The sequence below is a fragment of the Mustela lutreola genome, chromosome 5, assembly GCF_030435805.1.
Source record: "Mustela lutreola isolate mMusLut2 chromosome 5, mMusLut2.pri, whole genome shotgun sequence".
Classification (NCBI taxonomy): domain Eukaryota; kingdom Metazoa; phylum Chordata; class Mammalia; order Carnivora; family Mustelidae; genus Mustela; species Mustela lutreola.
The window spans coordinates 64,919,406-64,946,210 of NC_081294.1; the positions used below are offsets into that span (position 1 = coordinate 64,919,406).

The 26,805-nt window shown below is 53.8% G+C and overlaps 2 protein-coding genes across 2 annotated transcripts; both read left to right on the plus strand.

Annotated features, from left to right (window-relative positions):
- The first annotated feature begins 8,547 nt into the window (after window positions 1-8,547).
- EIF4E1B (eukaryotic translation initiation factor 4E family member 1B) lies at window positions 8,548-11,721 on the plus strand. Its single transcript, XM_059173347.1, has 7 exons — window positions 8,548-8,571; window positions 8,663-8,859; window positions 9,177-9,272; window positions 10,011-10,074; window positions 10,857-10,970; window positions 11,118-11,257; window positions 11,607-11,721. The coding sequence occupies exons 1-7, from the start codon at window positions 8,548-8,550 to the stop codon at window positions 11,719-11,721; spliced, it is 750 nt and encodes a 249-aa protein (XP_059029330.1).
- A 1,658-nt stretch (window positions 11,722-13,379) lies between these two features.
- Window positions 13,380-22,277, plus strand: TSPAN17 (tetraspanin 17). Its single transcript, XM_059174388.1, has 9 exons — window positions 13,380-13,672; window positions 16,543-16,593; window positions 16,683-16,829; window positions 17,610-17,780; window positions 18,385-18,510; window positions 19,132-19,179; window positions 19,824-19,940; window positions 20,022-20,083; window positions 20,642-22,277. Exons 1-9 carry the CDS (start codon window positions 13,586-13,588, stop codon window positions 20,676-20,678), a joined length of 846 nt encoding a protein of 281 aa, XP_059030371.1. The 5' UTR covers window positions 13,380-13,585; the 3' UTR covers window positions 20,679-22,277.
- Window positions 22,278-26,805: the final 4,528 nt, after the last annotated feature.

Below are 26,805 nucleotides of genomic sequence, written 5' to 3' on the forward strand. Positions count from 1 at the left end.
GAACGTTTAGACAGATGCTAGGCAGGTTTGAGGCTGGGGACAGTGGAAAAGGAAACCAAGGTCCCTGCCCTTGGGGAGTTTACAACGATGTGTTTGTGTGTGTGCAGAGATGGGAAAACAAACGTGTCAGCACTTAAACCTAACAAGGTTGTTTCAGCTTGTGAGCAATGTTATGAAGATAATGGAATGGTGATGTAACAGAATGACTAGAGGAGGGTGCTTGAGACAGAGTGGCCAGGGAAGGCCAGTGGGAGCAGAGACCCCAGAGAGGCATCCTGGCCAATATGGGGAAGATCCATAGGGAGGCAGCTGCACATACAAAGGTCCTGAGACAGGACTGTGCTTAGGAACAAATAAAAGGAAGTACAGCTGGATAGCCAGGCATGAATGAGGATTAGACAAGACCATTTTTTGGTGTGTGGTTATGGTGGAGATTGTCAAATGGCCATAGAATGCCAGGCACACATAGGTGCTCAGTTGGAGCAGCGACAGAATTATGCCCAAGAAATTATGGGATCCCAGAGGAAGAGGACTACAGCAGATCAGGGGAATCAGGAAAGTCTGAACGGAGGAGGTGACCTCTGTGCTACGTTTCCCGGGAGAGGTAAGTTTTTACTTGGAAGACAGGCTGGAACGGCATTTTAGGCTATGGGTAGAGCATGGGCAAAGGCACTGTGGCTGGAAATGCAGGGTGGGTAAATGACAGGGGATGAGGTGAGGAGGCAGCCAGACAGTGCAAGGTCCTGGGAGGGAAAGTGTTCATAGGCCACTGATGAATAGCTGCAAACTGGTGCATGGTTTTTGGAAGGCAGTCTGCCAATGTTTACCAAAAACATAAATGCATGCTCCTTTTGAGCCAACAGTTCCCCTTCCAGGAATTCATTCCTTGGATCTGCTCACACAGGCGCACAAAGCTGTTTGTACAAGGATGTTCACTACAGCACTGAAAATAATGCAAATGTCCATCTGTAGGGGACTGGCTAGTTAATTGTGGGACATCTGTCCGGTGAATGGATGAGCAGGACCCATGTGTACTGACATGGCAGTGTATGGAGAAATGGTGTGAAGTGAGAGAGGGAGGTACTAAACTGCAGTGTGGGGAACTAGTCAGTTTTGATACATAGACACACACAGTTACATAAGACCCCTTATACACACATATATACATACTTACATCTAGATATACAAAGATCATGCCAACAAGGACTTCCAAAATAGGGTTATAGCAGTTGCCCCTGGCAAATGGGGCTGAGAGCACTCAAGGAGGGAAGTTTTTTACATTTTATCACCTTCCTTCTTATGCTGTTTGGTTATTTTACTTTGAATAGTATTTTATTTTTATTTATTTATTTTTAAAGATTTTATTTATTTATTTATTTGACAGAGATCACAAGTAGGCAGAGAGGCAGGCAGAGAGAGAGAGAGGGGAAGCAGGCTAAAAGCTATCATGGGTGATGTCTCTTATTATTTTTGGCCTCTCAGCATTGGAACTGTCTCCTTCTTATGTTTGGGGAGGTCCCCCACATTCTGAGGCAGGGCCCACCTCCCCCTCTGGGAGCTGACAAGTGCTTTCCTAGCCTTCCTTGAAGCCTAGACTTGTGACCTCAGCCCCAGACACCTCAGCCCCAGCCTTGAACATGAATTAGCAGGGAAGGAGGACTCTTAGCTCTGGCGAGGGCTGGTGGTGTTGGTGGTGGCAGATCCTACTAGGGACCACGGACAGCAGTGATACTGCTTCTGGGTGCATCCAGCACCAACAGCGCAACCACGTTGTCCATGCCCAGCTGTAGCATCGGGAGAACCTTCTAGAGTGTGCTTGGCAGTGTCATTTGGAGCATTAATCCAGGATGCGCTGTCTTCAAGGGGGACTCTCTGGCCTTCCTGGAGAGTTTCTGAGCTGCCCAGTATTGGATAATAAAAACCTTATCTGCTTAAATTAGCCAGAAACGATTTTTGTGACTCTCAACTAAGAACCCCAGAATGTCAAAATAGATGATGAAGAAGCAAAGAGGAGGGAGGGGGGAAGAGAGAAAGACCACACGAAGGGTGTTGTATTTCTGTCGTAGGAACTGGGAGGTCACTGAAGGGTTTTAAGCACCAGAGAGACTGAAATGAGATTTGCATTTTGTGGGACCACATGGAGGTGAATGGTTGGAGGGTTTGGGACACATGAGAAATCTGGGGCAGAATCCATCAGGACTGATGGTGGAGCCCGAACCAGAAAAGCCTCAGTGAGGCTGGAACAGGTTTGGAGGGACAGTTGGGTGTTGTTTAGGAGGTAACCTATTATGTGTTGGGGAAGAGGCAGAGGGATGAGATGAGAGAAGATTCCCAGGTTCCTGGCTAGGACAGCAGGTGAGAGATGCTGTTGCAAAATGAATTAGACATTGAGGTGGCTCGAGACCTGGGTGGCTCAGTTGGTTAAGTGTTTGCCTTCAGCTCAGATCATGATCCCAGGGTCCTGGGATCTCAGCCCTGCATCGGGATCCCTGCTTGGCAGGAAGCCTGCTTCTCCCTTTCCCTCTGCCTGCTGTTCCCCATGCTTGTGTTTTCCCCCTGTCAAATAAATAAATAAAATCAGAAAGAAAGAAAGAAAGAAAGAAAGATAGAAAGAAAGAAAGAAAGAAAGAAAGAAAGAAAGAAAATAGAGGAGATGAGGCAGCTTCCAGGATTGGGGTTGGGTGGATGGGATGGAGAGCATGTTTGAGGCTTAATAAAGCTCATTGTGCAGTGCCTGATAGACAAACTGAAGGAGGTATCCAGCAGATGGACATCTGAGCTGGTGCTGAGGGCATCACTTGGGGCTGGCTGCAGGTATCTATTTGGGCCACTGTGTACTTGGAATTCTTTAACGTGTGGATTTCTTAAGCAGGGAGATACCTTGATTTGTAGAAGTTCCTCACATCCATGGTGTGAATTCTCTCTTTGTGATTGATTTCACTGTCAGTGTGATGTCACAGAGCGAGAACTGGAAAGAGATGGGCCACAGTATGGCCTTTTACAGTATTTTCATCATACAGATAAATTTAATAAGAACAATCTTAAAAGCACTGATAATAATAAAATAACTAGAAAGCTATTTTTTGAGCATTTATCATCTGTTTTAAACATAATCTATATAACCATAAGCTTATATAACTTAATTTTTAATAATGACCTTAATACCTGGCTCACAAACTCCTGAAACTGTAATAATTGCTCTCATGAGCTGGTCTAAGGCAGCCCAATATCCCACTGGATTTGGAGTCATTAGCATGCAGGTGGTGGTGGTTAGAGTCATGGCGGGGCGGGGGGGGGGGTGGGTGGGAGGGAATGCGGTTGCCCAGGAGAACATGGAGAGTGACAAGGAGAGGGTCCAGAACAGAATCCTGAGGCACTGCAAACTTCATGTGTGGCCAGGGGCAGAGGACCTGGCTAAGAGACTGAGAAGGAGCAGCACAGGGAAGACGAGAAGCTGGACAGATTGGTAGCTGGGAAACCAAGGGGATGAGAGGACAGCTGGTTAAATGCTGCAGAGGGGCCAAAAGCAACAAGGAGTAATGAGCCCTCAGATTCACAGCAAGTGGGCCGTCAGGGACATTAACAGTAGCACAGGGATTATGGGAGCCTAGGAGGGAAGGGGCACCTCCAGAAAGCCTCCAGGAGAAAGTGTTGGTGAACATTCTTGGCAGAAGATTCAACAGGTGAAAAAGTCCGGGGTGAAAAGGGAGCAGAAGACAGGGCTACATTGTGAATCAGGCAGACAGTTCATCTGGCTGCTAATACAGAAGCTTAGGCAAAGCAGGTTTTTATTCCTTCACTTAAAGAAGCCTAGTGGTAGGCAGGCCACAGCTGGTTTGACAACTGCACATTCCTCAGGAATCTAGACTCCTACCTTCCTGTGCCACCATTCTTTTTTTTTTTTTTTTTTAAAGATTTTATTTATTTATTTGACAGAGATCTTAAGTAAGCAGAGAGGCAGGGAGAGTCAGAGGAGGAAGCAGGCTCCCCGCCCAGCAGAGAGCCCGATGTGGGACCTGTGCCATCATTCTTAGTACACAAATTCTACCTTCAAGGTCATCTCATGGTCCAAAACAGCTGCTGCAGCTCCAGCCATCATATCTATGCAGAAGGCAGGAAGAGAGGAAGTAGGGTAAAAGGGCAGCTGCCAGTTTTCTGTCTCTTTCCCAAGGAGTTTTCAGAAGCTAACAATTTCTGCATGTCTCCAGGCTATGCCTTGCTTTAGGGAGGCTGGAAATGTGTGCCAATCTAACTGGGCCTATGACTTCCCAGAATCAAAGTATGAGAGGGGGAGCATGGTTACTGAGAAGGCCACTAGCATCGCTGTCACTATTTCTTTTTGCACCCAGCTTTTTTATTTTGAAAAACTTCAAACCTAGAGAAAATTTGCGAGGACCACACTACAGCGAATAAAATCTCTGGAAGAGTTGCAATTGTAATGTAATGAATACCAGAATATTCTCCAGCTAGATTCACCAGGTGTTAACATCTGCTACATCTTTCTTTGACTCTCTACGTACTGTCCTCTCTATGTACTGTCTCCAGAAAGAAGGCTGCGTGGCCACTGGGCCGCCACTTACCAGCACAAGAGATTCTTCACCCTGTGTCACACTGCGGCCCACCTCCTCCCTCTCTCCCCTTTAGGGTACAGGATGGCAGAGCCCAGGCCCCTCTGGGCCTCCTTCTGACCAGGCCCTGATCCTGTGAATTCTCCGGGACCTCTCCTCGGTTCCATTTTCTCTCCCCCAGGAAAATGGGGCTCTCCATTCCCCTCTTCCCAAGAATGTACTGAGAATGGTTGCGGGAGCTTGGGGGAGGGAAGAGTGGGAGAATGTGGGGAGGGGTTGGGAGAAAATCCCCAGCGGAGCAGCTGGAGGGGCTGGAGCAGCTGGAGGGGCTGGAGCAGCTGGGGCGGCTGGAGCGGCGGGTATTCTCTTAAGAGGATCACAGAGATCCTGGTGATCCCAGCCCTGCCTGGGTTTTTTGAAAATCCAGCTGGGTCTTTGTAACTCTGTGTGTGGTGCCTGACAGCGTGATTAAACATTTATCAACATTCCTGCTGTCCGGAGGCCTCAGGTTGGGGAGGAAGGCCGGCAGGCAGGGTGAGCGCTGAAAACAGAGAGAGGAGTGAACGATGCTCACCGCACGCCTAGCACATTGCAGGCATGGCCTCCGTTGTATTAATTGTATTAATCCCTAAAACCAAGCCTGGAAAACAGGCATTTTCAGTCCCCTCCGCTGCTTACAGATGAGGGAGCCAACACCCAAAGAGGGGAAGTCATATAACCCGCCATTGGCATCTATTCTTTCCAGTCAGTTTCTCCTGAGTATCTATCTACCAGGTGCCAGGCCCTGTTCTAGTACCAGAGATACAGCAGAAAACAAAACCATGAAGTCCTTGCTCTTCTAAAACTGAAATTCTAGTAGGAAGCAATAGACAGCCAATGAACCAGTGACCAGACGAGATGTTTTAGATGGTGCTGCTCGTGTCCAAATCAGTGATGTCCACCTGCTAAATCTAAAGGTCAACCCTCCCTCCTCGCTTAGCCCTCCGAGTCCTTGCTAAGAGCTACAGGTACTAGAGAGCACAGCTGTGAATGGTTCTTCTGTTCTAGTAGAGGAAGGCAGATGAGTAAAATACATAAGGGAAATGCATGGTGTGTTAGGAGGGGCTACACTGGGAGGCCCTCTTTGAGAAGGCAACATTTGAGCCCAGTCCAGAAGGACAAGAAGTCAGTCCCGCAAAGAGCAAATGGCAAGTGCAAAGGCCCTGAGGCAAGAGCCAGTCTGGCCTGTTGGAGGCTCGGTGTGCTTGGAGCACTGTGAGCCTGGATCATGCAGAAACCTGCAGGCCCACAACCTGGACTTTGGGTCACAATCTGGGTGTCCTGGAGGGTTTTAAATAGAGGACTTAAGTGGTCAGATTATTTTAAACGAGCCCTCTGAGGCAAGTGGAGAATGTTCTGTAAGGAGGAGGAAGTAGAAGTAAGGAGAGTGTTAGGAGAGACCTGGGCAGTGGTCCAGGCCAGAGATGGCAGGCTTGCCTAGAGTGGGGGCAGTGGGGAGTCAGAGGAATGGGCAGATTCAAGATATTTTCGGAATAGTATGGTAGGATTGGGGTGCAGAAGCCCACTGTGCAGAAGTCCTCCACAGAGTGACGCCTGGGTGGCTCAGTTGGTTGGACGACGACTGCCTTTGGCTCAGGTCATGATCCGGGAGTCTCGGGATCGAGTCCCGCATCGGGCTCCCAGCTCCACGGGGAGTCTGCTTCTCCCTCTGACCTTCTCCTTGCTCATGCTCTCTCTCACTGTCTCTCTCTCAAATAAATAAATAAAATCTTTAAAAAAAAAAAATAGAAGTCCTCCATAGATAGACTTGGGAGGGCTTTGAGTAGGGACCAGGACCCCATAGGTCAGAGGTTTATTCGTAGGGTCTTTCCTTAGTGATCTAACTCCAGAATCCACACGCTGTCCCATGCAGGAAGGTGTGGAAGAAGGTGGGAAGGGGCACTGCGGCTGGCAGGGGCGTTCTATGCCAGGCTCTGGGCCAGGACTCTCAGGCAGCTAAGACCAAGCCTGGCACTCAGGGAAGGTCCTTTTTCCTTTTTTCTCCATCAAATATAGATTCATGATCTCTCCCCAACCCTGGCCCTCCTCCAGTGCTTCCTCTGTCCAAAATTCTTGGACACTCTTCCAATCAGGGGGTGGGATTATGTCCCTGTCTTTGAATGTGGGCCCTGGGACACTAATAGAATACAGCGGACACAATGCCGTGCCAGGTTTTGGGCCCAGGCCTTAAGAAGCTGGCAGCTCTTGCTTCCTGTCTCTTGGGATGCTGCTTCTGGGAACCTAGCCACCATGCCGTGAGGAGGCCAAGCAGCCACATGGAGAGGTACATAGAGCTGTCTCAGCCCACACTGCCAGCTGAAGGTCCAGCTGACTGCTGGTATCAACTGTCCCAGGGAGGGACCGTATGACTCTAGCCCCAGCCCATACACCACTCTGACTGACAGCACTTTGGAGCAAAGCTGAGCTGTCCCTAGTGAGCACAACCTGAACTGTAGATTGGTGAGCCAAACAGAGGACTGTTGGTGTTTTAAGCCATTAAGGTTGGGGTGGCTTGTGATGTGGCAACAGGTAGTTGGGACACTGTGGCCCACCTCTCCAGAGCCAATCCATCACCAGAGGCTAGACAGTCTTCCTTCCAAACACTTCTGACATCCGTCATGTTCTCTCCTCCTTCCCTGTCACCAGATCTGCCACCTGGACAACTATATTAGCAAATGAATAGATCTCCTCCTCTCGATACCACAGAGTCTGTTTCTTGCAGAGAAGCCCAAAGAACTTGCTGGAAAGCCCATCTGATTACCTCCCCAGCCCATCTGTATCCACTTGAAGTCCTCAGTGGCTCTCCATTTTCCCAAGATCAAGACCTACCAGCCTTTCCTCCTTTGGGCATCAGCCACACCAGTGTTTTTTTTTTTTTCCTCCAGTGCCCCATGGGCCTTTGCACATGCTGCTCCCAGTCCCTGAGATGCCCTTTTCCACCCACCTAGTTAACTCTTATTCATGCCTTAGGTATCAGCGCCAACATCACCTCATCCATGAACTGCCTCTAAGCTAGTGGTTCTCAAAATGGGCTTCTTGACCAGCAACCTCAGGGAGCTTGTTAGAAATGCCAGTTCTATCAGATTCTGAGGGCAGCGCCCAGCAGCCTGTTTAACAAGGCCTGCAGGTGGTTCTGATCCGTGCACTGGAGAACTGCCACTCGAAAGCCCCCAGTTCAGGTCATGTACTTATCTTTCTCCATCTGCGAACTCCCTTCCTTCCGAGGTCTGAATCTGTGACTATACAGGTGTTTGTGAGAGTCCCTGCTCTCTGGCTTCCCCTGATAGAGCAGAGCACAGGAGTACTCAGTTTTGACCCCTCAGTGCTTCCCGGCATCCAGTCCCATGCCTGGCCGGTACCTGGAGTTTAGGGGATGTGGGTTGGAGACAGATTGACTGTCAGCCTCCAGGTGGTCAAGGGCTTCCCTGGGTGTAGGCGGAGGAGACTAGTCTCTTTATAGATCTCAGACCCTAGAAGTAGCCAAGAGGAGGGTGAGAAATTTGGGGAGCCCTCAGCTCCTGCAGAAAAGAGTGTTGTTGGGAAGGAAGGGGAAGGGTAGCCAGAGCCAGAGCTCTTCCTTCTCCCACCCCACCCCCTCCCTACTGCGCCCATTCTAGGCCCATGCTCCAGGGGTTGTGATTGCACAAAGGGCAGATCCCTAATATTGACCCTTACCTTCTGTGACCCAACCAGCCCATGGCCATGTGTGCGGTGGCTGGGTTTGTCTGGTCACACCTGTCCCCCTCCCACCTGCCTGCATGCAAAGGTGCTCACTAAATGCTTGCTGATGAAACGCATAGTGCAAGCCCTTTCCCCTCTGAGCGCCAGCCACACTACTCCGGCTCCTCCCCATCCCGTGCTCTGGGGGAGGGGTGGGGCAGCGCTGGTGGGTTAAAAGCCGGCAGCTGGGGGCCAACTGCAATGAAGCTCAGGTTGCCTTATGGCCGCCACCGCCACCAGCCCTGTAAGTCCAGCTCCCGGCCCCTCATGCAGCAGGGACGGGGATGGGGGGGGGGCGGGGCTTGCTGCTCACCCTGATTTCTTTCTTCGGTCAGGCCAGAGAGGCTGAGGGTGGAATCCGAAAGTGCGGGGAGAAGGAGGAGAAAAAGGAAGAGAAAGAGGGGGCAGCAGGGCCGGTCTTGATGGCAGAGGGGGCTCTGAATCCCTCCGGGGCCCTGCTGTCCCAGAGGAGGAAGGCCCAGGATGGGGGCCCCCAGGGGGTCAAGTTGGAGTTACACCCACTGCTGAACAGGTAAGGCAGGTCTTGTGGCCTTGAACTAGACCTTCCTCTCTTAGCCCCGGTTCCTCATCCAAGAAAGGTCAGAGTGGGCATAAGGCTTGGGCCCTATTGGCCCTTCTGGCCTTAACCCAACTAAGATTCTGTGTTAAATTCCCCCATCCTGCCCAGCCTTTCACCGTGGCGGGGTTGGGAGGGGGGTGTCCTGTGCCCAAATCCCATCTCATCATTTGTCCCTGAAGGAGCATGACTTCCCCGCCAGCACAGGTGCTGCTGGTGATGGGCCCAAGAGGGCTGGCTCTCTGCTTCCTCCTGGCCTCCCCTCCCCACAGGTGGGCGCTGTGGTTCTTCAAGAATGACCGCAGCCGAGCCTGGCAGGACAACCTGCATCTGGTCACCAAGTTTGACACTGTGGAGGACTTCTGGGCGTGAGTGTCTGCTCCTGGCTGGGGAGGCCAGAGCCAGAGGATTGTGAGAGGGCGATCCTTCCCAGGCCCCACCCCTCCACGGAGCTCTTTCCTCCCAGCTCTCCCTGGGACCTCTCGAAATTTGCTGAGGGCTGGGGCTTGGTGGGTTCCGCTTGGGGGTGGGGACCCTGGGGGCTGGGACATGGCCCCCCCCCTGAAACCTTCTCGGGGCTTCGGGAGAGAGGCTACGAGGTGGGAGAAGCCAGGAGTTGCCCCAGACTCTGCAGCTCCAAGGCTTTGCGGCTCTGGGGAGGTTCTTTTCCCTCTCTGAGCTTTGTCTCAGCCACAAAGGAAGGATTAGGCTGCCCAGTTGCTTCTGACCATCTGGTCTGATCAAGGGAAGGAATCTGAAAGGTGTGACACAAACCTGAGGGGCAGGTGAGAGTCTGGGGCTCAGCTGGGGAGGGGTGCCTGTTCCCCCTCTCCCACCCAGCCCTGGGAGCTCTAAAAGCCTCCCCAGGTAGTTGGATGATTAGGGAAGGCTCCAGGGAGAAGGTGGCATTTGAGGGTCTGGGTAAGTAGAGATGGGATTCCAGGCAGGGGGTGGGAGGGTGTGAGCAAAGTCTTGGAGGCCTGAAGAGTGGATGGAAAGTAGTGGATTCTGGTGAGAAGTTGTGGGGGACAAGGCAAATTGGAACCAGGCCGTAAAAAATCTGGACTTTCAGCCTGGGGGTGGGGTGGGGTGGGGGTTCTCTCCAGAATGTACAGTCACATCCAACTGGCCAGTAAGCTCTCTTCCGGCTGTGACTACGCCCTGTTCAAGGTAAGCTCTGCCTCTCCCTTCCCCACTTGGGGACCCTTCAGGCCCCAAGAGGGCTGATACTTCTCAGCTTCTGCTGCCTTCCTCCCTCGTGGAGGGTTTGGGGATGGGGGTGGCCACAGACAGCCTTCCTTAGCTGAGATGTGACTTCCAGTCCAAGGAAATGCTATACAGAAGCTTGGGCAGCGTGTCAGGCTAGAGCTGTGCCTTGTAGGACCTTGAAGTGTCCGAAAGGGGATGGGGGATAAGGGGGAATTTGGAAGAAGCCCAGGTTTCTGGCCCGGCTCCTTAACTAGAGCCATGCCTCAAAATTGTCCGGGAACACTCTGCATCAATATCCAAGCCCTCATCAGTGTTCATCTCTGGAGGTCTTGACCCAGCAGGTGTGCATGGTGGGACCCTCCCCTCCGTGTTTAAAGACCTCCCCAGATGATTTATGTACATACTACGGTGGCCCCTGAGGCTTCCTTAATACCCCCTGCCCCCGGCATTTGAACCCTGGCCTCAAGGAACTCAGTTTGGTAAAGGAGACAAACATATATGTATATCTACAAGGTTGTAAAAGGTGACAAGTGTCGAGTATCAGCGGCCTGGGGAGCCCATAGGAGGGTCTGGGGGGCTGAGTGGCTGGTGGTGGAACCTGCTTGTTCACAGGAATTGGAGGCAAAAGGGACCCTCGCCTATGGAGGCTGATTTAGGGGCCAGAGCAGGGCCTGGGAAGGTGGTTGGGCCCATCTTTCCCTTTGACCAAAGGGAGGCTATTGACTGATTATCCCACCTCTTAGGATGGCATTGAGCCCATGTGGGAGGACAGCAGGAATAAGAGGGGTGGCCGCTGGCTGGTCAGTCTAGCCAAGCAGCAGCGCCACAGCGAGCTGGACCGCCTGTGGCTGGAGACTGTGAGTGGCCATGGGGAGATGGAGGGAGGGCTGGGGAGTGTCCCCCACTAGAAGAGGCTGGGCTGATGTGTCAGTGGTCTCCAGGATAGTGGGAGCACTCCCTGTGACTCAGGTAGAGGTCTCACCATCCTCCCTTTTGGGCCCCAGCTGCTGTGCCTGATAGGGGAGAGCTTCGAGGAGCACAGCCGGGAGGTGTGTGGGGCTGTCATCAACATCCGAACCAAGGGGGACAAGATCGCCGTGTGGACGAGGGAGGCAGAGAACCAGGCGGGCGTGCTGCACATTGGGTGAGGGGTAGCTCTGGCACAGGGTCTGTTCCAGGGGAGAAGGTGAGTGTGTGTGATGGGTGGTGGCTTGGCCTGTGAGAGAGACCTCTGGAACTTTCTGTGTCCTCTCCTCCTTCCTTACCTACCTGTTATGGGGGTTTGGAATCCATATTTCAAGCTATTTCTAACAGGACTCTTCTTTTGCATTAAAGAGTGCTATCTGGGGTTTCCACGTAGGTAAGATGCAGAGAGAGTAAGGGTGACTGGAACCAGGGTGGGAGCTCTGGGCAGAGGACCCGGGGTCCCAGGTTATCTCCACGACCCGCTCGCTGGTGACTCTGTCTCATTTTCTCTTCTACGCATCATCCAGGCAGGTCTACAAAGAGCGTCTGGGCCTCTCCACAAAGATCGTCATTGGGTATCAAGCCCACGCAGACACAGCCACCAAGAGCAACTCCCTAACTAAGAATAAGTTTGTGGTGTGATGAGACCTCCATTCCCCTCCTCTCCATTCAACTGTCCCTGAGCTTCCTTGCTCTCTCACTCTGTGTGTGTGTGTGTGTGTGTGTGTGTGTGTAAGTGTTGCTGGGCTACAGTGCTGATGCTGGCCAAGACTGGGAGGTAGACAACTGGGTTTTCCCATGTCCTGGAGTGAATATGATCATTCTTTGAACTCCCATGTCCTGGAGTGAATAGGAGCATGTCCCTAGGCCTGAGTTGGGGCTCAGGCCTAGGGGACAGCTCTGTGGTCAGGGAGCCAGCCTGAGGACGCAGGAAAGGTGGAGGAAAGCCGTGGGTGTTTTTGTTTCATCAGAGGGTGGGTTGGGGTGAGTCACTGGGGGAAGCAGCGCTCAACTGAGGGTGGAAAGATGACAAGAGAATCCTACAGTCCAGCACTTACTTTGGGTACTCCTGGGAAAAGGGCTGGGTGGCCTGAGGGTGAATCTTCTGTTTTGGGGGAGAGGGCCCAAGGCCCCAGACACTGAGAGCTGGGGCTCAAGAACAGGGCCTGGGGTTGGGCTCTCGTCTTTGTAATCACTCTACTTCAAGCCTTTATGTGTTTGCCTTCTCATGAGATTTGTACTGTATGTTGTGCCTTCCCTTGACCAGATGTGGGTGGGTCCCTGGAGCAGGGCTATATGGGAGGTCACAAGTGTTAGTGGGGTTCTGCCTCCAAGCCTCTATCTCACAGAGAGACAAGTGTGCCCTCTTGCCCTGTCCTCAGCTGTGTCCGGGGTGTCTGGGCCTTGTCTGCCTCAGGGCCAGGCTGCAGAGGTGGGTAGGCAGACGAGGTCCTCGCCCAGGAATGGAGGACAACGGTGGTTAGGTCCCCTCATGGTTCTGCTTGAGGTGGATTAGCTGAAAGGTGATGGAGTTTAAGCCCTTTTTCTGTTCCTGTTCTAAATAAACACTTTTGAATAAAATTAGAATTATTTTCGAGAGTTCTAAAATGGAGTAAGATTTGGGCCCCCCCCCGCAAACCATAATCACCTGTCCGGCCTTAAGGAGGCTCATGTGAGACCCCCGGGGCCCAATCAGGTTCAAGCGAGTACGGGGAGAGGGAGGGAAGATGGGAAGAGTGAGGGACAGGTTTCCATGTTTGAGGGGTTAGAGACCAGGAGTCGGGTATATATATGCCCCTGGCAATGCCAGAGTGTCAGGGAGCAGCAGGCGCGGCCTTCACAAGACCCAACTGAGTCTGAGCCAGGAGAGGTCGAGATGAATTTCCATTGAGTGAAAAGCGCATCTGATTCGACTGCACTGTAATAAAGCGGACGGCACGTGTTTTAAAAACACCGTATCACCGTCCCCATCTGCTCATTAGAGCAGCAGTTACTCCTCTCTTGGACTGGACTCCGACAACAAGGTTGGGGACTGGGGTGGCTCTGGTACTGAGCCTTGTAGGGTAGGAGTGACTGGGGGTGCTTCGTGACTGCGACTTGCGGGGCCATCATCAGGCTTTGCAAGCAGGTCCGCAGGACGCTGGGGAGCTCTACGCAGCTGCCAGCACTCGGAGTGGGTCAGGCTTGGAGGCGGGGCTCCGAGTAGGGGCGGAGCCTGCCTGGGGGCGGGGCTCCGAGGGGACGGAGCAGGGCAGGGGCGGAGTCAGGCCTAGAGGCTGCGGGGTTCCGACGAGACTGTGTGGGCGGGGAGAGCAGGGCGAGCGGGTCGCCGGGGGCGGTCCCTGCGGGGCGGGCGGGGCCGGATCGGCGCTCTGTGTGGCCCTGGGCATGAAGCCGCAGCCGCCGGGCTAGGCCCCGGGCGGCTCCAGCCCAGGGCGGCCCGTGGAGGGCCGATCTCGGCCCCGGCTCCGGTTCCGGTTCCCGGGCCGGCGGGCGGCTGCTCACCATGCCGGGCAAACACCAGCACTTCCAGGAACCCGAGGTCGGCTGCTGCGGGAAATACTTCCTGTTTGGCTTCAACATTGTTTTCTGGGTGAGAGCTGGGTGGGTTCCGGGCCCCGTGTTGTGGGTGGCGGGAGAAGGAGGTTCAGTTCCCTACTTGGTGGTGATGGTGGAGGGACCACTCCCTGCCTTAAGGGCTGGGGACCGTCACCCCCCCACCTTCTTCCCACACCCTCCTTCACGCCCACTCTCAGGACCACCCCAGGGAACCCCGGGGAGGCCCGGATTGCTGGAGGCGGGGCCCCAGGCGCCGCGGGGGTAGGGTATGGAGGTGGAGTCTCCCTGTATCTTCTCTAGCCCTGGTGGAAAAAGGGGAGGTGTTTCCTTGAAGGTCCCACGGACCTGTCTCCTGCCCAGCTCCTTTACTACCCTGGAGTGTAGAGTGTGGTTGTGCGCTGAGCTCCGCGCCTGGTTTCGTCCACAGGGAGGAGTGTCTCAGTGAAGGAAGGGCCGGATCCCCTCGTCTAGCCTTAAGCTCCTGCAAGGCGGATGGGAGGGTGGCGGGTAGGTCAGCCTGCTCCATACTGAGAGCTTGCGGGCTGGCAGGGCCAGTAGCTCTAGTTTACTCTGCTGGGGACAGGAGATCTCCCCTGTTGAGACGTCCGGAGCTGACCCTGGAGGAACAGAATTCAACATTCCGCAGCTGACAAAACCGAGCCTTTCTGCCCCTGCCAGAAAAGGGAGCTGCTAGTGGAGCCCTCCCAGAGTAGCACCTGCCCCAGGGCTCTGCCAAGTCATCTTTCCCTTCTCCCTCCCGCATCCCAGCTCTATGGCTCCTTGCTGCCTCTACAGTCTCTGTTCCTGCTGCCTTCAGTCAAAATGCCAGGCCCATTCAGTTTTGTTCAGCAAGACTCTGGCCTTCTTACCTGGGAGGGGTGATACTAAAGCCTGCCCCTTGGGGTTTTAGGCAGATTAAATGAATTCTAACTTGTATTCACACAGCTACTTTGTTATTTATTATCTACATTTTATGGATGAGGGAATAGGCACAGACAGGTTAAGTCGTTTAACGGAGAGTCACAAGGCTAGTTAAGTGTAGAGCCAAGGTACAAACCGGGGGCAGTGGGTGGGGTAAGGCAGAGCATGGAGAAGAGTGAGTCCCCGGATGCCAAGGGGGACAGGTGAGAGAAGCCCAGGATTGTTCCAGGCACACCCACTTTTGCAGGGGAGTGCGGTTGGGGAGCCAGAGCAGGAAAGGCCCCAGGTCTGGGACAGTGTTAGAGTTTCACGTTGAGTACAGTGTAAAGCAGTGAGGGCTTCATTGCTAGGTGATGGGTCTGTTTTGGCTTTTGTATTGGAGGCAGATCTGTCTGCCTTCTTTGGGGGGAGGGGGGACATACAGAGGGCCTGGAAGTTGGGAGACCAGGGAGGAGGGCTGGGGGGAAGCTGGGGGGGTGGGGAGTGGGAAGTGAGGAAGTCTCCAGGGGAAGTTATGAGGCTGAATTGACAAGACTAGGCACCTTAGGGAAGCCACGAGAAGGTTTCAGGTTTGGGTCCAGGTGGCCGGAGGGAGGTGCCAGAGATTTTTGTTTGTTCTAATGGAACATGGACCCTGGTGTTACGCTGTTAAGAACCTTTCAGCGATTAATATAGTCCAGATTCCTCCAGCAATCTCTAGTCCCCTCTGGGGTCTGGCCCTGCTGCCCTTCAGTCTGTCCCTTGCACCGCCACACTGCATCTTACCCCTGGGCTTCCAGCAGTCCCTCCACCTGAAATTTTCTTCTCCTTGATACACTTCTTCATCATTCAGAGCTCAGCTAAAATGTCCCCATTTTCCCTAACGAAAGCACACCTCCACCACCCCCAGTCACTCCTCACCACATTACTGTTTGCTTTTCTTTAAAGGATCCATTGGTATCTGTAATTCGTTGTTTGCTCACTGTGGATTTTCCCCACTGGAGTGTAAACTCCTTGAGGGCAGAGAGCTCATTTGTCCTGTTTGCTGATGTAGTTCCCACACATGGAACCGAGCCTGGAACACGGAGGTGTTTGCCTCAGGCAGGTGTGCCCTAGCGCAAGGCCATGCCGTGGGATGAGGTGGGAGCAGTGATGTTTGGTTTCACATCCCAGATCTAGTGTGGGGGGAGGGAAGGAAAGACATTTTTCGAGAAGAGTACTGCAGCGAGAAGAGTCTTCAGAGAGAGGAAAGCATTAAAAGTGGGTGGTCATGGTGGAATGGACTGGAATTGGTGGGGGAAGGGGAAGGAGCCTGGGAAAGTGGGGGGGTGGGGAAGGTGTGAAGAGGCGGGGTCATGGCCTTGTGCTGGGGCAGAAGGGCCACTCTCCATGTGAGACTGGATATCTGGGGACCTGCTCAGGCTCAAGCATATGGCCTGGACATCCAGGACTCTGCACAGTAAGGACCTGAGGCAGGATGGTGGGTGGTGCTTAGAAGGTCCAGGCAGAACTGTGGCCAAATGTTTTCAAGGTCATAGCCTCTGCCAGATGGGGGTCCCTCCGCTGGATCCTGCTCACATCAGGATTCCTTGTCATTCATGGGTCTTTGCTTGTGAGGGTTGAAAACAGAGCAGAGCAGGGCGGCCTTCACAGAGTTGCCGGGCAGCAGGATGGCCAGATTGGGAGGAGGCTGGAAGGAGGCTAGCAGCCCAGAAGCTAGAACAGGCTTGGTGGGAGGAGAGGCTCAGCACATCACTGTTGCTGCTGCTTGGCAGGAGTGTCCCGGCCACCCTCTGCCGCAGTGCTGAGTTCCAGAAAGCGCTAGGGTGAGGACTGAAATGTGTTCTTGGGGAGGTAGAAAGGACCCGGGACCCCATTTATAGTCCAGTTCCCTTACCCCTCCCCTTTCCCAAGACCCCTACTACTAGACAGTGAGGGACTCTCCTGGGGGTGGGGAAGGATGCTGACACTCCAATGCTTAACTCTTTGCTGCTGCTTCTGCAGGTGCTGGGAGCCCTGTTCCTGGCCATCGGCCTGTGGGCCTGGGGTGAGAAGGTAAGGCAGTGGAGCCGGGTATGGGGCTGCCCTAGGTTGAGACGATGGAACCATCAGCCCGACTACTTGCCTCTGCTCCCCTGGCACAGGGTGTTCTCTCCAACATCTCTGCGCTGACCGATCTGGGAGGCCTCGACCCTGTGTGGCTGTTTGTAGTGGTTGGAGGCGTCATGTCGCTGCTGGGCTTTGCTGGCTGCATCGGGGCCCTCCGGGAGAACACTTTCCTGCTCAAGTTTGTGAGTGTACCCCCCACCTAGATCCGCTGGGGATCCCAACCTCCTCCCACTGACTTCTTCATATAGTTCATACTTAATAATGGCCATTTTATTACTGTTGTGTTATTATAACAAAAAATAATCAGAATTGTATTATCTGTAATTATAGGATCCTTTCTGTTATGCCTGAAACCCTGTGTCCCAAGCATAAAAGGGTATTTATGGGCTCACCAAGGAAAGGCCAGGGGTATGCTGGGTGACCACACATTTGGATCCAGGGGCCATCACAGTGTCACTTGGCCTGGTCTCTCTGTTTCTCTAGTGTGTCCTTCCAGTAGGCTCCATTCCCCGTGGGACGGAAGGATTCCCACGAATGGGTGGGGGCTCCCACTCGAGGCTGAGGCGCTCTCTTCCCAACCAGTGGGCAGATCGGCTATTTCTGGATCAATCCCTGTGGCCCCGGGAGAGGTAGTGCTCTGATTGGTGGGCTTCCGGCGCATGCCCAGTCCTCTATCAGGAATGGGAAAGGAGGTGGAGATGGCTGGGCCTGAGGAGCTGAATGTGTACGTGGGGGCGTGGTTTCTCAAAGACACCAGGGTGATTACCTGCGGAAGCAGAACGAGTGGGTAGGTCAGAGCCGCGATGTCATTTGCCATCATAAAACAATACTAATAAGAGAGAAGGTGGGGACTCTCTCGGCTGTCTTGGGGTGGTGGTGCGGGGTGGGGGGGAACTCCGCCACATGCTCCCCCCAAGGCGCTGCATCTCTGACGCCAACCGTCTGTGTGTCCCCCACCCCAGTTCTCAGTGTTCCTTGGCCTCATCTTCTTCCTGGAGCTGGCAACAGGGATCCTGGCCTTCGTATTCAAGGACTGGATTCGAGACCAGCTCAATTTCTTCATTAACAACAACGTCAAGGCCTATCGGGATGACATTGACCTCCAGAACCTCATTGACTTTGCTCAGGAATATGTGAGTCCTGCGCCAGCGGGCTCCACCTACGGGAGTCCGCTGCTGGGCAGATGTGGGAGAGAGCAAGCTTCCTGTGTTCACGCCCCAGGGGAAAGGGCCAGACCCCTTGTCTGAGGTGAAGCCAGCTTCTGTGATCCTTGTAGGTCCTCGATGTGCCTAGTTCTGTGGGAACACGGTGTTGGGGTACAGAAGCCGGAGGCTCCAACCTGGCAGCTCCTAGGCCAGGGTTTACAACACATTTAAAGGAAGAAATTTGATAGAAAAATACAGATTTCCCCTTCTAAGAAACTCTGGACTGCTCGTGTTGGCTGGGGTTACAATGTTGCTGTCCACTTTGCTGGTACAGGGGCTCTCTGTTTGCCATCGTCTCTGCCATTCTGTATCTTTATACCCCTCGGCCCTCTTCTCTTGTTTATGTTCTTTGTTTGGCCTCTGAATGTGTTCGAGTTCAAGACCTCCCCTCTCCACAGAAGCCCCCTGCCTAGTGGCCTCCTCACCCCCATCACAGCCTGGCCCTATGCTGTCTCCAGCAGCCCAGGCTCCCAGCCAGATGCGGCTCCTGGTGTGGGCCTGGCTCACCTGTGGCTCTCCTCTCGCTCCTTAGTGGTCTTGCTGCGGAGCCCGAGGGCCTAATGACTGGAACCTCAATATCTATTTCAACTGCACTGACTTGAACCCGAGCCGAGAGCGCTGCGGGGTGCCCTTCTCCTGCTGTGTCAGGGACCCTGCGGTGAGTGGGGCCTGGTGGGGATGGGCGGGGACATCGCAGTGCACGGGCCACGTGGGGAAAAATCCCCCACAGGGCTGGCTGGGCTTGGCCCGCTCTGGGGGCCTCGGGTGCTGGGGGAAGTCCTCCTAGTAGACACAAAGTAGACTTTGTGTCAGTGGGCAGCAGTGAGGCCTGCGGGGGGAGGGGCTACACCCTTCAGCCAAACCTGTCTTTTCAATGGTGGTGAGCCAGCTGCCACACCACTGGGCCACCATTCTGGAGTGGCAGGGCATAGGGATTCTGACCCTTTTGTGGCTTTCTTCAGAGCAGAAACTTCTCCCAGGGACATCTCTCCCATCATAGTTCACCTGGAACACTGAGGGCCAGGACTCTTCCCATTCTTACAATACATGAGCAGACAGGAGTTCTAAATAGGAGGCAGCTCAGGCTGACATTGTTCTGGCACCAGGGAAAGAGGTGCGTGGGCCTCAGTGAGCCTCATGTAGCAGTGCAGGGCATGGACAGAGTCCGTGGTTCCATCTCCTTCCCCTGAGAAGCAGGAACCGTTGCAGCGCTGGGCGCCTTGCGCCCCTGTGGGGTACCCCCTCACCAAGTCACTCATTGGCCTGTTTTTTTTCTCAGGAAGATGTCCTCAACACCCAGTGTGGCTATGATGTCCGGCTCAAACTGGTGAGAGGGTTGGGGACAGAATTGGGGGCACTGAGAAGGGAAGGTTAGCCTCTCATAGGCTCCTCTGAAAGGCCTCTCAGGGATTCTGTGGTTGGGGGCAGGGCTGCTAAGTCCTAGGAACCATCCAGGCACCTTGGGCTTGGTACTGCCAGTCATGGGGACAGTGGACTGGTGGGCACAGACACATCAGTGTTTGCTCATTTCAGTTCTTTGTCAAGCACGCATTGGTGCTCACACTTGGCAGCCCTGGATGTTGGGAATTCCCACTTAGGAGATAGGCAGACAGAGCCCCAGCTCTCAAGGAGCTCCCACTCCAGTAGAGGGAGAAAGACAGTGAGCTCCCGAATAAACACACATGAACAGTAATGTGACATTTTCAACCAAGAACTTGGAAGAATATAAAGTAAGGGAGGTGATAGGATTGGGGCTGGGTGGTCAGGGAAGGCCTCTTGGAGGAGGGGACATCCGTTCTGAGACCCTGATGACTGGCAGGAGCCTGTCATGCAAAGGCCCTGTGGTAGAGCTCCATCTAGGCAGCAGGTGCTAAGATGTCAGGCCCTGGGGCAGGGATGAGCCTAGCAAGCTGGACTGAGAGGAGGCCTGTGGGAGTGGGTGGGCCAAGCCCCTTGCCTGTTTGTCCCCAGGAGCTGGAGCAGCAGGGCTCCATACACACCAAAGGCTGTGTGGGCCAGTTTGAGAAGTGGCTGCAGGACAACCTGATCGTTGTGGCTGGGGTCTTTGTGGGCATCGCTCTCCTCCAGGTACTGCCTCAGCCCAGCATGCCCCCTACACCCCTGCCCTGCCAGCAGACCTTCCCTCACTTTGCCCCTTTGTCCCTACAGATCTTTGGTATCTGCCTGGCCCAGAACCTTGTGAGTGACATCAAGGCAGTGAAGGCCAACTGGTGAGGCTGCCACACTGGCCATGGCTACCTGCCTGGCCTACCCAGGGACCCCCACTTCCCCTGCCACCGTACCCATGATGGGCAAGGCTGCAGGTGTTTCTGCTTGGACCCGACCAAGGGGTCCAAGGGGCTTGAGTGTGGGTGCGCTGTACGTCCATGGGGACAGCTGTGTGCCTCTGCTCATGCTGCCTGTCCTGGAGCTGTGTGCATGGAGGGTGGGTGTGTCTGTGAATGTGCACAGGGAGCACCATCTTGGCTGCCGTGGGGTGGCGGGCTCTCCAGGAAACTAGGAATGGCACAGCTAAGCAGCTAAGAGGGTGCTGGCTGGGTGGGGTGGGAGGGGCCTGCCCTGTCCCTGCCCAGGCTGGGACACACTGCTTTGTGCTTGGCTATTAGGGCAGGCTTGGCGGGCTGTTGCCTGGGACACAGCCTCACTCAGCTTCAGAGCTGTCTTCTCTACTAGCTGGGACCTTGACCCTGCCAGAAGCCCCCTTTGGCCTCAATGTGTCAGACTTTAGAATGGGTCCAAGAATTTTTTTTCCTTCGTTTGCCTCTCAGGATCAAACATGATGATGGCTACAAACTACTCAAATAAACAAAACCTTGAAAACCACTGGCTTACGCCCACCATCTCAGAGGTTCCATGGGCCGCAGGGCCTCAGCCGTGCCGTCCGCCTGGGGCCCCAACCCGGACCCACCCTGCCAACATGTTTTCTTGGCCTGGGTAGTACATACGATGAGCCAACTTTTAAAACTTGGCATATTTCATGTAAAAGTCCAGATCCCCAGCATCTTGTGAAGAATGGCCATCTGGCCACAGCAGCTCTTCTATAGCTTCGTCTCCTGGGACGTGCGCTTCCTGTTCTCTGAGGGACCCACCTGGCTTGTTCTTCTCACCCAAGTGTCCTGCCTGCCTGACCCTGGAGGCCGGGAGTTGGCCTCCTCCACTTCTGCAAGTTTTTCCCCTGCAAATGCTGCAAGGCTGCTGTGGGCCAAGCCTGGATCGAAGCCTGGATGGTGAAGAATTGGGGAGGCTGGAGCCTGCCCCGAAGAGGCCGCAGCCTGGGAAGGGTCTGGCCCTCCTGGGGGCCAAGATGGGTGCCACCGTGCCCAGGAGAGTGGCCGGAGGGTGGGATGGAGATCAGGAAGGTTTTGGACAGGACATAGCTGGAAGCCTGAGCTTGTCATCCATGGGGATGGGGAGAGCCCTGTTTGAGGGCCACCGATGGTAGGACTCCTAGCCTCGCTTGGAATTCAGTTCAAAATCTTCCCAGTGGCCTGTAGAGTTGCCTCCTGACCACTAGAGGGCGTGCCCACACAGCATTACCTGGGTCTGGCTTTCCTAGGACAACCCCACCCAGTACAGCCCTGTGCCTGGTGTGTCCACCCTGCTTACTAGTTCTTTGGGTTTCAGGGAATTTACAAGCTTCTAAAGGAGCAGAGTGGCTCAGATTGGGGAAGCCTGGCTGCTGTTCTCAGATATGCACAAAGCGGTATGTGTGGAGTATTTGTGAATCAAAGGAGAGGTTTGGCCTAGTGCCCAGTCTCTTAACTTAGATGCCCTCAGGGCCGGGTGGGTTATAAAAATAAAGTAGGCCTTTGAGTTGTGAGGCCTTTGGGACTTTAATTTTTCCCACTATTCCTGGAGATGGGACATAGAGAGACATTGCTTTGTGCTGAGAAATACTTGCATGATTGAGTCTGAGTCGCTAAGGGCAACTGGCCTTGAGTGACATCAAGGGGTGGTGGGGACTGTGGCAAACCACAGATTCCCACCTGAAATTGGTATCTGTCCTTCCGTTGGAGCTAATGGCTGTACAGCGAGAATGTAGGTAGGTCTGTCTAATGGGAGAAGTCTGGGGAAGCCAAGAAGCTAGATTTTTCATGTGAACTATCCCGAGTTTTAAGTTGTTTGCAGCTAATGAGAAAAACCTCTTAAACCCTGATAGTCAAAAGGTGTGGGGGCCATCTTTGGCACCCCCCCCCACCATAGGTCCCTCAGGGACAGTGCCCCATGGGGGCCCTGGTGAGTCTGCGGTTCAGGAATGCTGGGAGCTGCTGCAGGTGGGCGGGTTGTGGGCCAGCACCCATCATGGCTCCCAGGTGTGGGCTGGACGGTGTCCTGGGGTCTCTGGGACACATAGGCTATGGGTGGGCTCTACATGCTACAATAAATGGGGCTCATGATATTGTGGTTTCTCATGTCTTGTGGTTTCTGATTGTAAACGCTTCTGCCTTTCACTTTACCTCAAACCTCACAGCACCTCCTGAGGTGGCTGAGTCTTTTCCCAGTGAGGAAACCCTCTGGGGGAATGGGTTCCCTGGAGCACACAGTTGGAGGGCCGCACCCCGCCCCCATCTGACCCCTCTTGCTGGCTTGCAAGGCACCAGTCCTGCCTTTCTCAGCATCCAGGTGGAACCTGCACACTTGAAGTGTCAGCTCATGAGGGGCAGGAATATGTCTCAGCCCAGATGTCCGACTGCCTGCTTAGGTGTGTGGAGCGGGGGAAAGGTCAAGCTCCTCGCCCCTGTGCAGGAGACACAAAAAGGGGTAGGGGCAGAAGCATCTGTGTTAGTAATACATGCTCTCAAGAAAGGAAGAGGGATGGCTAGACCATGACAGTTGTGGTGCCTGGGAGAAGGGGCCCCTTGATGGGGAGATAGAAGGGCTGCCATCTCTGGAAAGCTCCAGGGGAACAGTATTCTTTAGGTTTGAGTCCCAGTTGCCTTAGAGACCCTGCTGCTGGCATGGGTTTGGCATAAAGGAACCTGGGGTACCAAAGAGGTGGGAGTGGTGAGAGGGGCAGAGGGAAATGGGAGAGCCAGAATATATTTGGAAATGGGAATGATGAGATGGGATGGGTCTGACTGGTGGGAGTGATTGTGACCCTGGCTAGGGACCCAGGATTCTCCAAACCTCAGTTCTGCTATAGGATATCCATCTGTCTATCTTTCATTCACCCGCTCATCCATCCACCTATGCACCCATCCGTCCACCTACCCACCGATCCAACCATCTCATCCAACCATCCATCCATCCATCCATCCACTCCTCCCCATCCACCATCATCCACTCAGGTACTCCCTGGATGGAGGCTGGAGTTACTGAGGCAGCTCAAACTCGCCCTTGTCCTGGAACCCACGGTCTCTTGGTAGAGGCAGTTGGAATAGTTGTAATGTGTACATCATGACAAACTCCTGATGGTCACTGCTAGGTGGCATCTCATGCTGGTTAGATACGTCTCCTATCCCCAAAGTGGAACCCAGAGCAGTTCTTTCTCTTGTGCTAAGGAATCCTTACCCAGAAGGGGATCTCTCCAGATGTGTAGAAAATACAAGGAAGCTTTATTTATCCTCTCTCAGCCCACCCCTCTAGGTAGGTCCCTAGGCCATGGGGACCAAGGTCACCCTCCCACCCTCTGTCAGGGAGGAGTGTACCCTGGTTATGACAGAGGTGGCCACTGTCTGTCAGCCTGGGAGCCTCCCAGAGTCCTGGGCCTGCAGAGTCTAACCAGAGGAGAGCTGCTGGCAGTGTCTGACATTGGTTTAGAGGGAGGGGGTCCTGTGACATCAGGCTACTCCAGATAGGGGAACTGGAAAAGAAAGAGATCCTGGGCTGGTGGGCCCTTGGATCTCTGGATAAGGAGGTCAGACAGGCTCAGGAGGCCAGGTTAGGGTTTCCTCCAGAAGATGGACAGTGAGGTTAATCAAGGTGGTGCAGACCTTGGAGGGAGCCACTCCCAGTGGTCACCAGAGGGCACCAAAGCACAGCCCATGCAGTGTAGCCGCCTCCGCTGTGGACAGCGGGCGGCTCTGGATGTGCCCATCACTGCGGAGGAGGAAGGGTGTGGTGGGTGCTGGGGCTGAGCAAGGCCATAGCTACAGTTCCACAGACCTGGGGGCCCACCTTATTGGTGCCAAATCCAGGTCTTGCCATCCTCTGGCCTCTCTTCAAGGACTCAGAGCCAATGACGCTACCTGAGTCCAGCTTCAGGCCCCCACAGATGGTGGGAAGGGGGTCCAGGCAACAGGCTCCAACACATACACCTTCACTCATTCAACCGGATTTGATGAGCACCTACTATGTGTCAGACACTTGTAGTATAAAGATACATTGGAAGAGGGGCACCTGGGTGCCTCAGTCGTTAAGGTCATGATCCCAGGGTCCTTTGATCGAACCCCACTTCAGGCTCCCTGCTTGGCGGGAAGCCTGCTTCTCCCTCTGCCCACTCCCCCTGCTTGTATTACCTCTCTCACTGTCTCTCCCTCTGTCAAATAAATAAAATCTTCCAAAAAAAAAAAAAAAAAAGATACATAAGGAACAAAACGAAGACCCCCACCCCTGTGGCACTCACAGACCAGACGGAGTCGGGTCAGAGGGGGGTGGGTCAGCGGTCTTTGTCCACAAAGGGCCAAATAGTAAACATTTTAGGCTTTCAGGCCATACAACCACTCAGCTCTGCTTTATGGCAGGAAGGAGCTCTTGACATGACAAACAGATGAGCGTGGCGGTGTTCTCCTAAGATTTCCTGGACACTGAAATTTGAATTTCATATAATGTCCATGTGTCACAAAATATTGTCCCCCTTTTGATGATCAACCATCAAAAAACATGAACCCATTCTTAGCTAAGGAGCTACATGGAAACAGGCAGTGGGCAGGACTCCTCCTGGGCTAGAGCTGCAGACCAGCCAAGGAAGGAAATCCCGCCCAGTGAGCGTCACAGTGAGTCACTCCGCTGCCGAAGCCTGAGCGCCATGGGAACATCAGAGAGAACAGGGGCCTTGGGAGTGTGCGGGGTGGTCAGTGAGTGGTCTTGCTCTCTATGAAAAAGCGACATGAAATAAAGTCTTTAATTTTAATTGTTTTGTTTATTTTTTAAAAGATTTATTTATTTTAGAGAGAGAGAAGAGGGGTGGTGGTGGAGGGAGAGAGAGATTCTCCCCGAGCACAGAGCCCGATGCAGGGCTTGATCCCACCACCCTGAGATCATGACCTGAGCTGACTCTCAACCGATTGAACCGCCCAGATACCCCTGATTTTAATTTTAAATTATTTTGATAGCACAGCTAAAATAGGAACCCAATTGCCTTAAGAAATGGATGAAACTAAAGTTCCCTAACTCCCATTCTACTCCCCTCTCCTGCCTTCCTCCCCTGTCATCACCGCTGTGAGGCATAAATCCTTCCAGACATTTTATATTTTTAAAACTTCGCACTCATGGGGCCTCTGGGTGGCTCAGTTGGTTAAGTGTCTGCCTTCGGCTCAGGTCACGATCCCAGGGCCCTGGGATCGAGCCCCCACATCAGGCTCCCTGCTCAGCAGAGAATCTGCTTCTCTTTCTCCCTCTGCCTGCTGTTCCCCCTGCTTGTGCTCTCTCTCTGTCTAATAAATAAATAAAATCTTCAAAAAAAATTTGCACTCATGTTACACACACATAGAAGATATTGGTATCGTGTGTGTGTGTGTGTGTGTGTGTGTGTGTGTGTGTGTGTTTGACATGCCAGGACACCACTCCTGTCTTGCTGTATCTTGCTTTTCCAAACCCCACAATGTGTTTTGAAGACCTGGTCATGTCTGTGCATGTTGAGCTGCTTTGTTTTGTGTGACTGCTGGGGTGTTTCCCTGCAGGGACAAGCCACGTTTTGCCTCTCTGTCCCTTACCTGATAGGTGGTCGAGAGTCAAGCTGTTCCCACTTGGGCTCAACTCCAAGGCTCTGGTGAGAGGCACAGGCAAGCCCTTGCTCCTGGGGTTTAGACTGGAGCAGCTACCCCTTCACTGGACAAGAGGGTGAGGGCTATGGAGAAGGGTGGCCTCAAGTCAGGGCTGATGGCAGCGTTGGCCCCGGCAGGTCCCTTCCTGGGCCTGGGGCCTCATTTCTGCTCCTCAGCCCAAGCATTGGCCTGATAGGCAGCAGTTACTGCTTCTGGGGGCCTGGAGCTCAGCCCATCAGAGACGTGAAAGCCGCACAATTAGCCCCTTGGCATTGCCAAGGCCGTTGCCGTGGTGATGCCTACCTGGTCCCCTGTGCAGCTATGCAGACAGATGGGGACATCGGTAACCTGTGTACAGAGGGGCCACCGCTGTGGCCCGAAGTTCTAGTTCTTGGCAGAGGCTTAGACACCTGGAGGCTTGGACACATCTGGACACCTGGGTCCTGCTTCCAGGTATGATCCTCTGGAAATTAGCTCTCAAGCCTGCCTCCTGATCAGGCCAGACCGTCCCCAGGCTGTTCCAGTACTGGCCTGCCCCCATCTGGGAGAGTCTCCTGGAATCGTGCCTGGGGAGAGGGGGTTCCAGGCAGAGGGGTCACATGGAATTCCAGGTGGCTTGCCTGCCAGCCAACATTTGCAAAGTATCTGTGTCAGCCAGGCCATGCTGGGTGCCCCGAGCTTGGCAGCAGCTCTGACACGGTTTCTGTCCTCAGGGGCCTCGGGGGCTGATGGGAGATTCAGGCAGGTGAGTCCCCAGGCTTGACAAGTGATTTATTTGTTTGAATAGGCGGTGCAGGCATGTGGTTAAAAACCACAAGCTGCAGGGAAGGATATGTGCAAATCCCTTCTCGCCCCGTCTCCTGGTCACCTTCTCCTCCCCAGAGCAGCCACTATTGTTAGTCCTGGCCGTGTCCTCCCGGAGATGGTCTGTGCATCCAAAAGCAGATCTCCTCAAGAAACAAAGCAAGCCAGAACCCAGTCCACGCACTGCACGACTGGCGCCTCCA

Coding starts and splice junctions, on each gene's coding strand:
- EIF4E1B (XM_059173347.1), top strand. CDS start 8,548: ATGGCCGCCACCGCCACCAGCCCT. Junction 9,273..10,010: donor ACTGTGGAGGACTTCTGGGC/GTGAGTGTCTGC, acceptor GGTTCTCTCCAG/AATGTACAGTCACATCCAAC. Junction 10,075..10,856: donor GTGACTACGCCCTGTTCAAG/GTAAGCTCTGCC, acceptor CCCACCTCTTAG/GATGGCATTGAGCCCATGTG.
- TSPAN17 (XM_059174388.1), top strand. CDS start 13,586: ATGCCGGGCAAACACCAGCACTTCCAGGAACCCGAGGTCGGCTGCTGC. Junction 16,830..17,609: donor ACACTTTCCTGCTCAAGTTT/GTGAGTGTACCC, acceptor CCCCCACCCCAG/TTCTCAGTGTTCCTTGGCCT. Junction 19,180..19,823: donor ATGATGTCCGGCTCAAACTG/GTGAGAGGGTTG, acceptor GTTTGTCCCCAG/GAGCTGGAGCAGCAGGGCTC.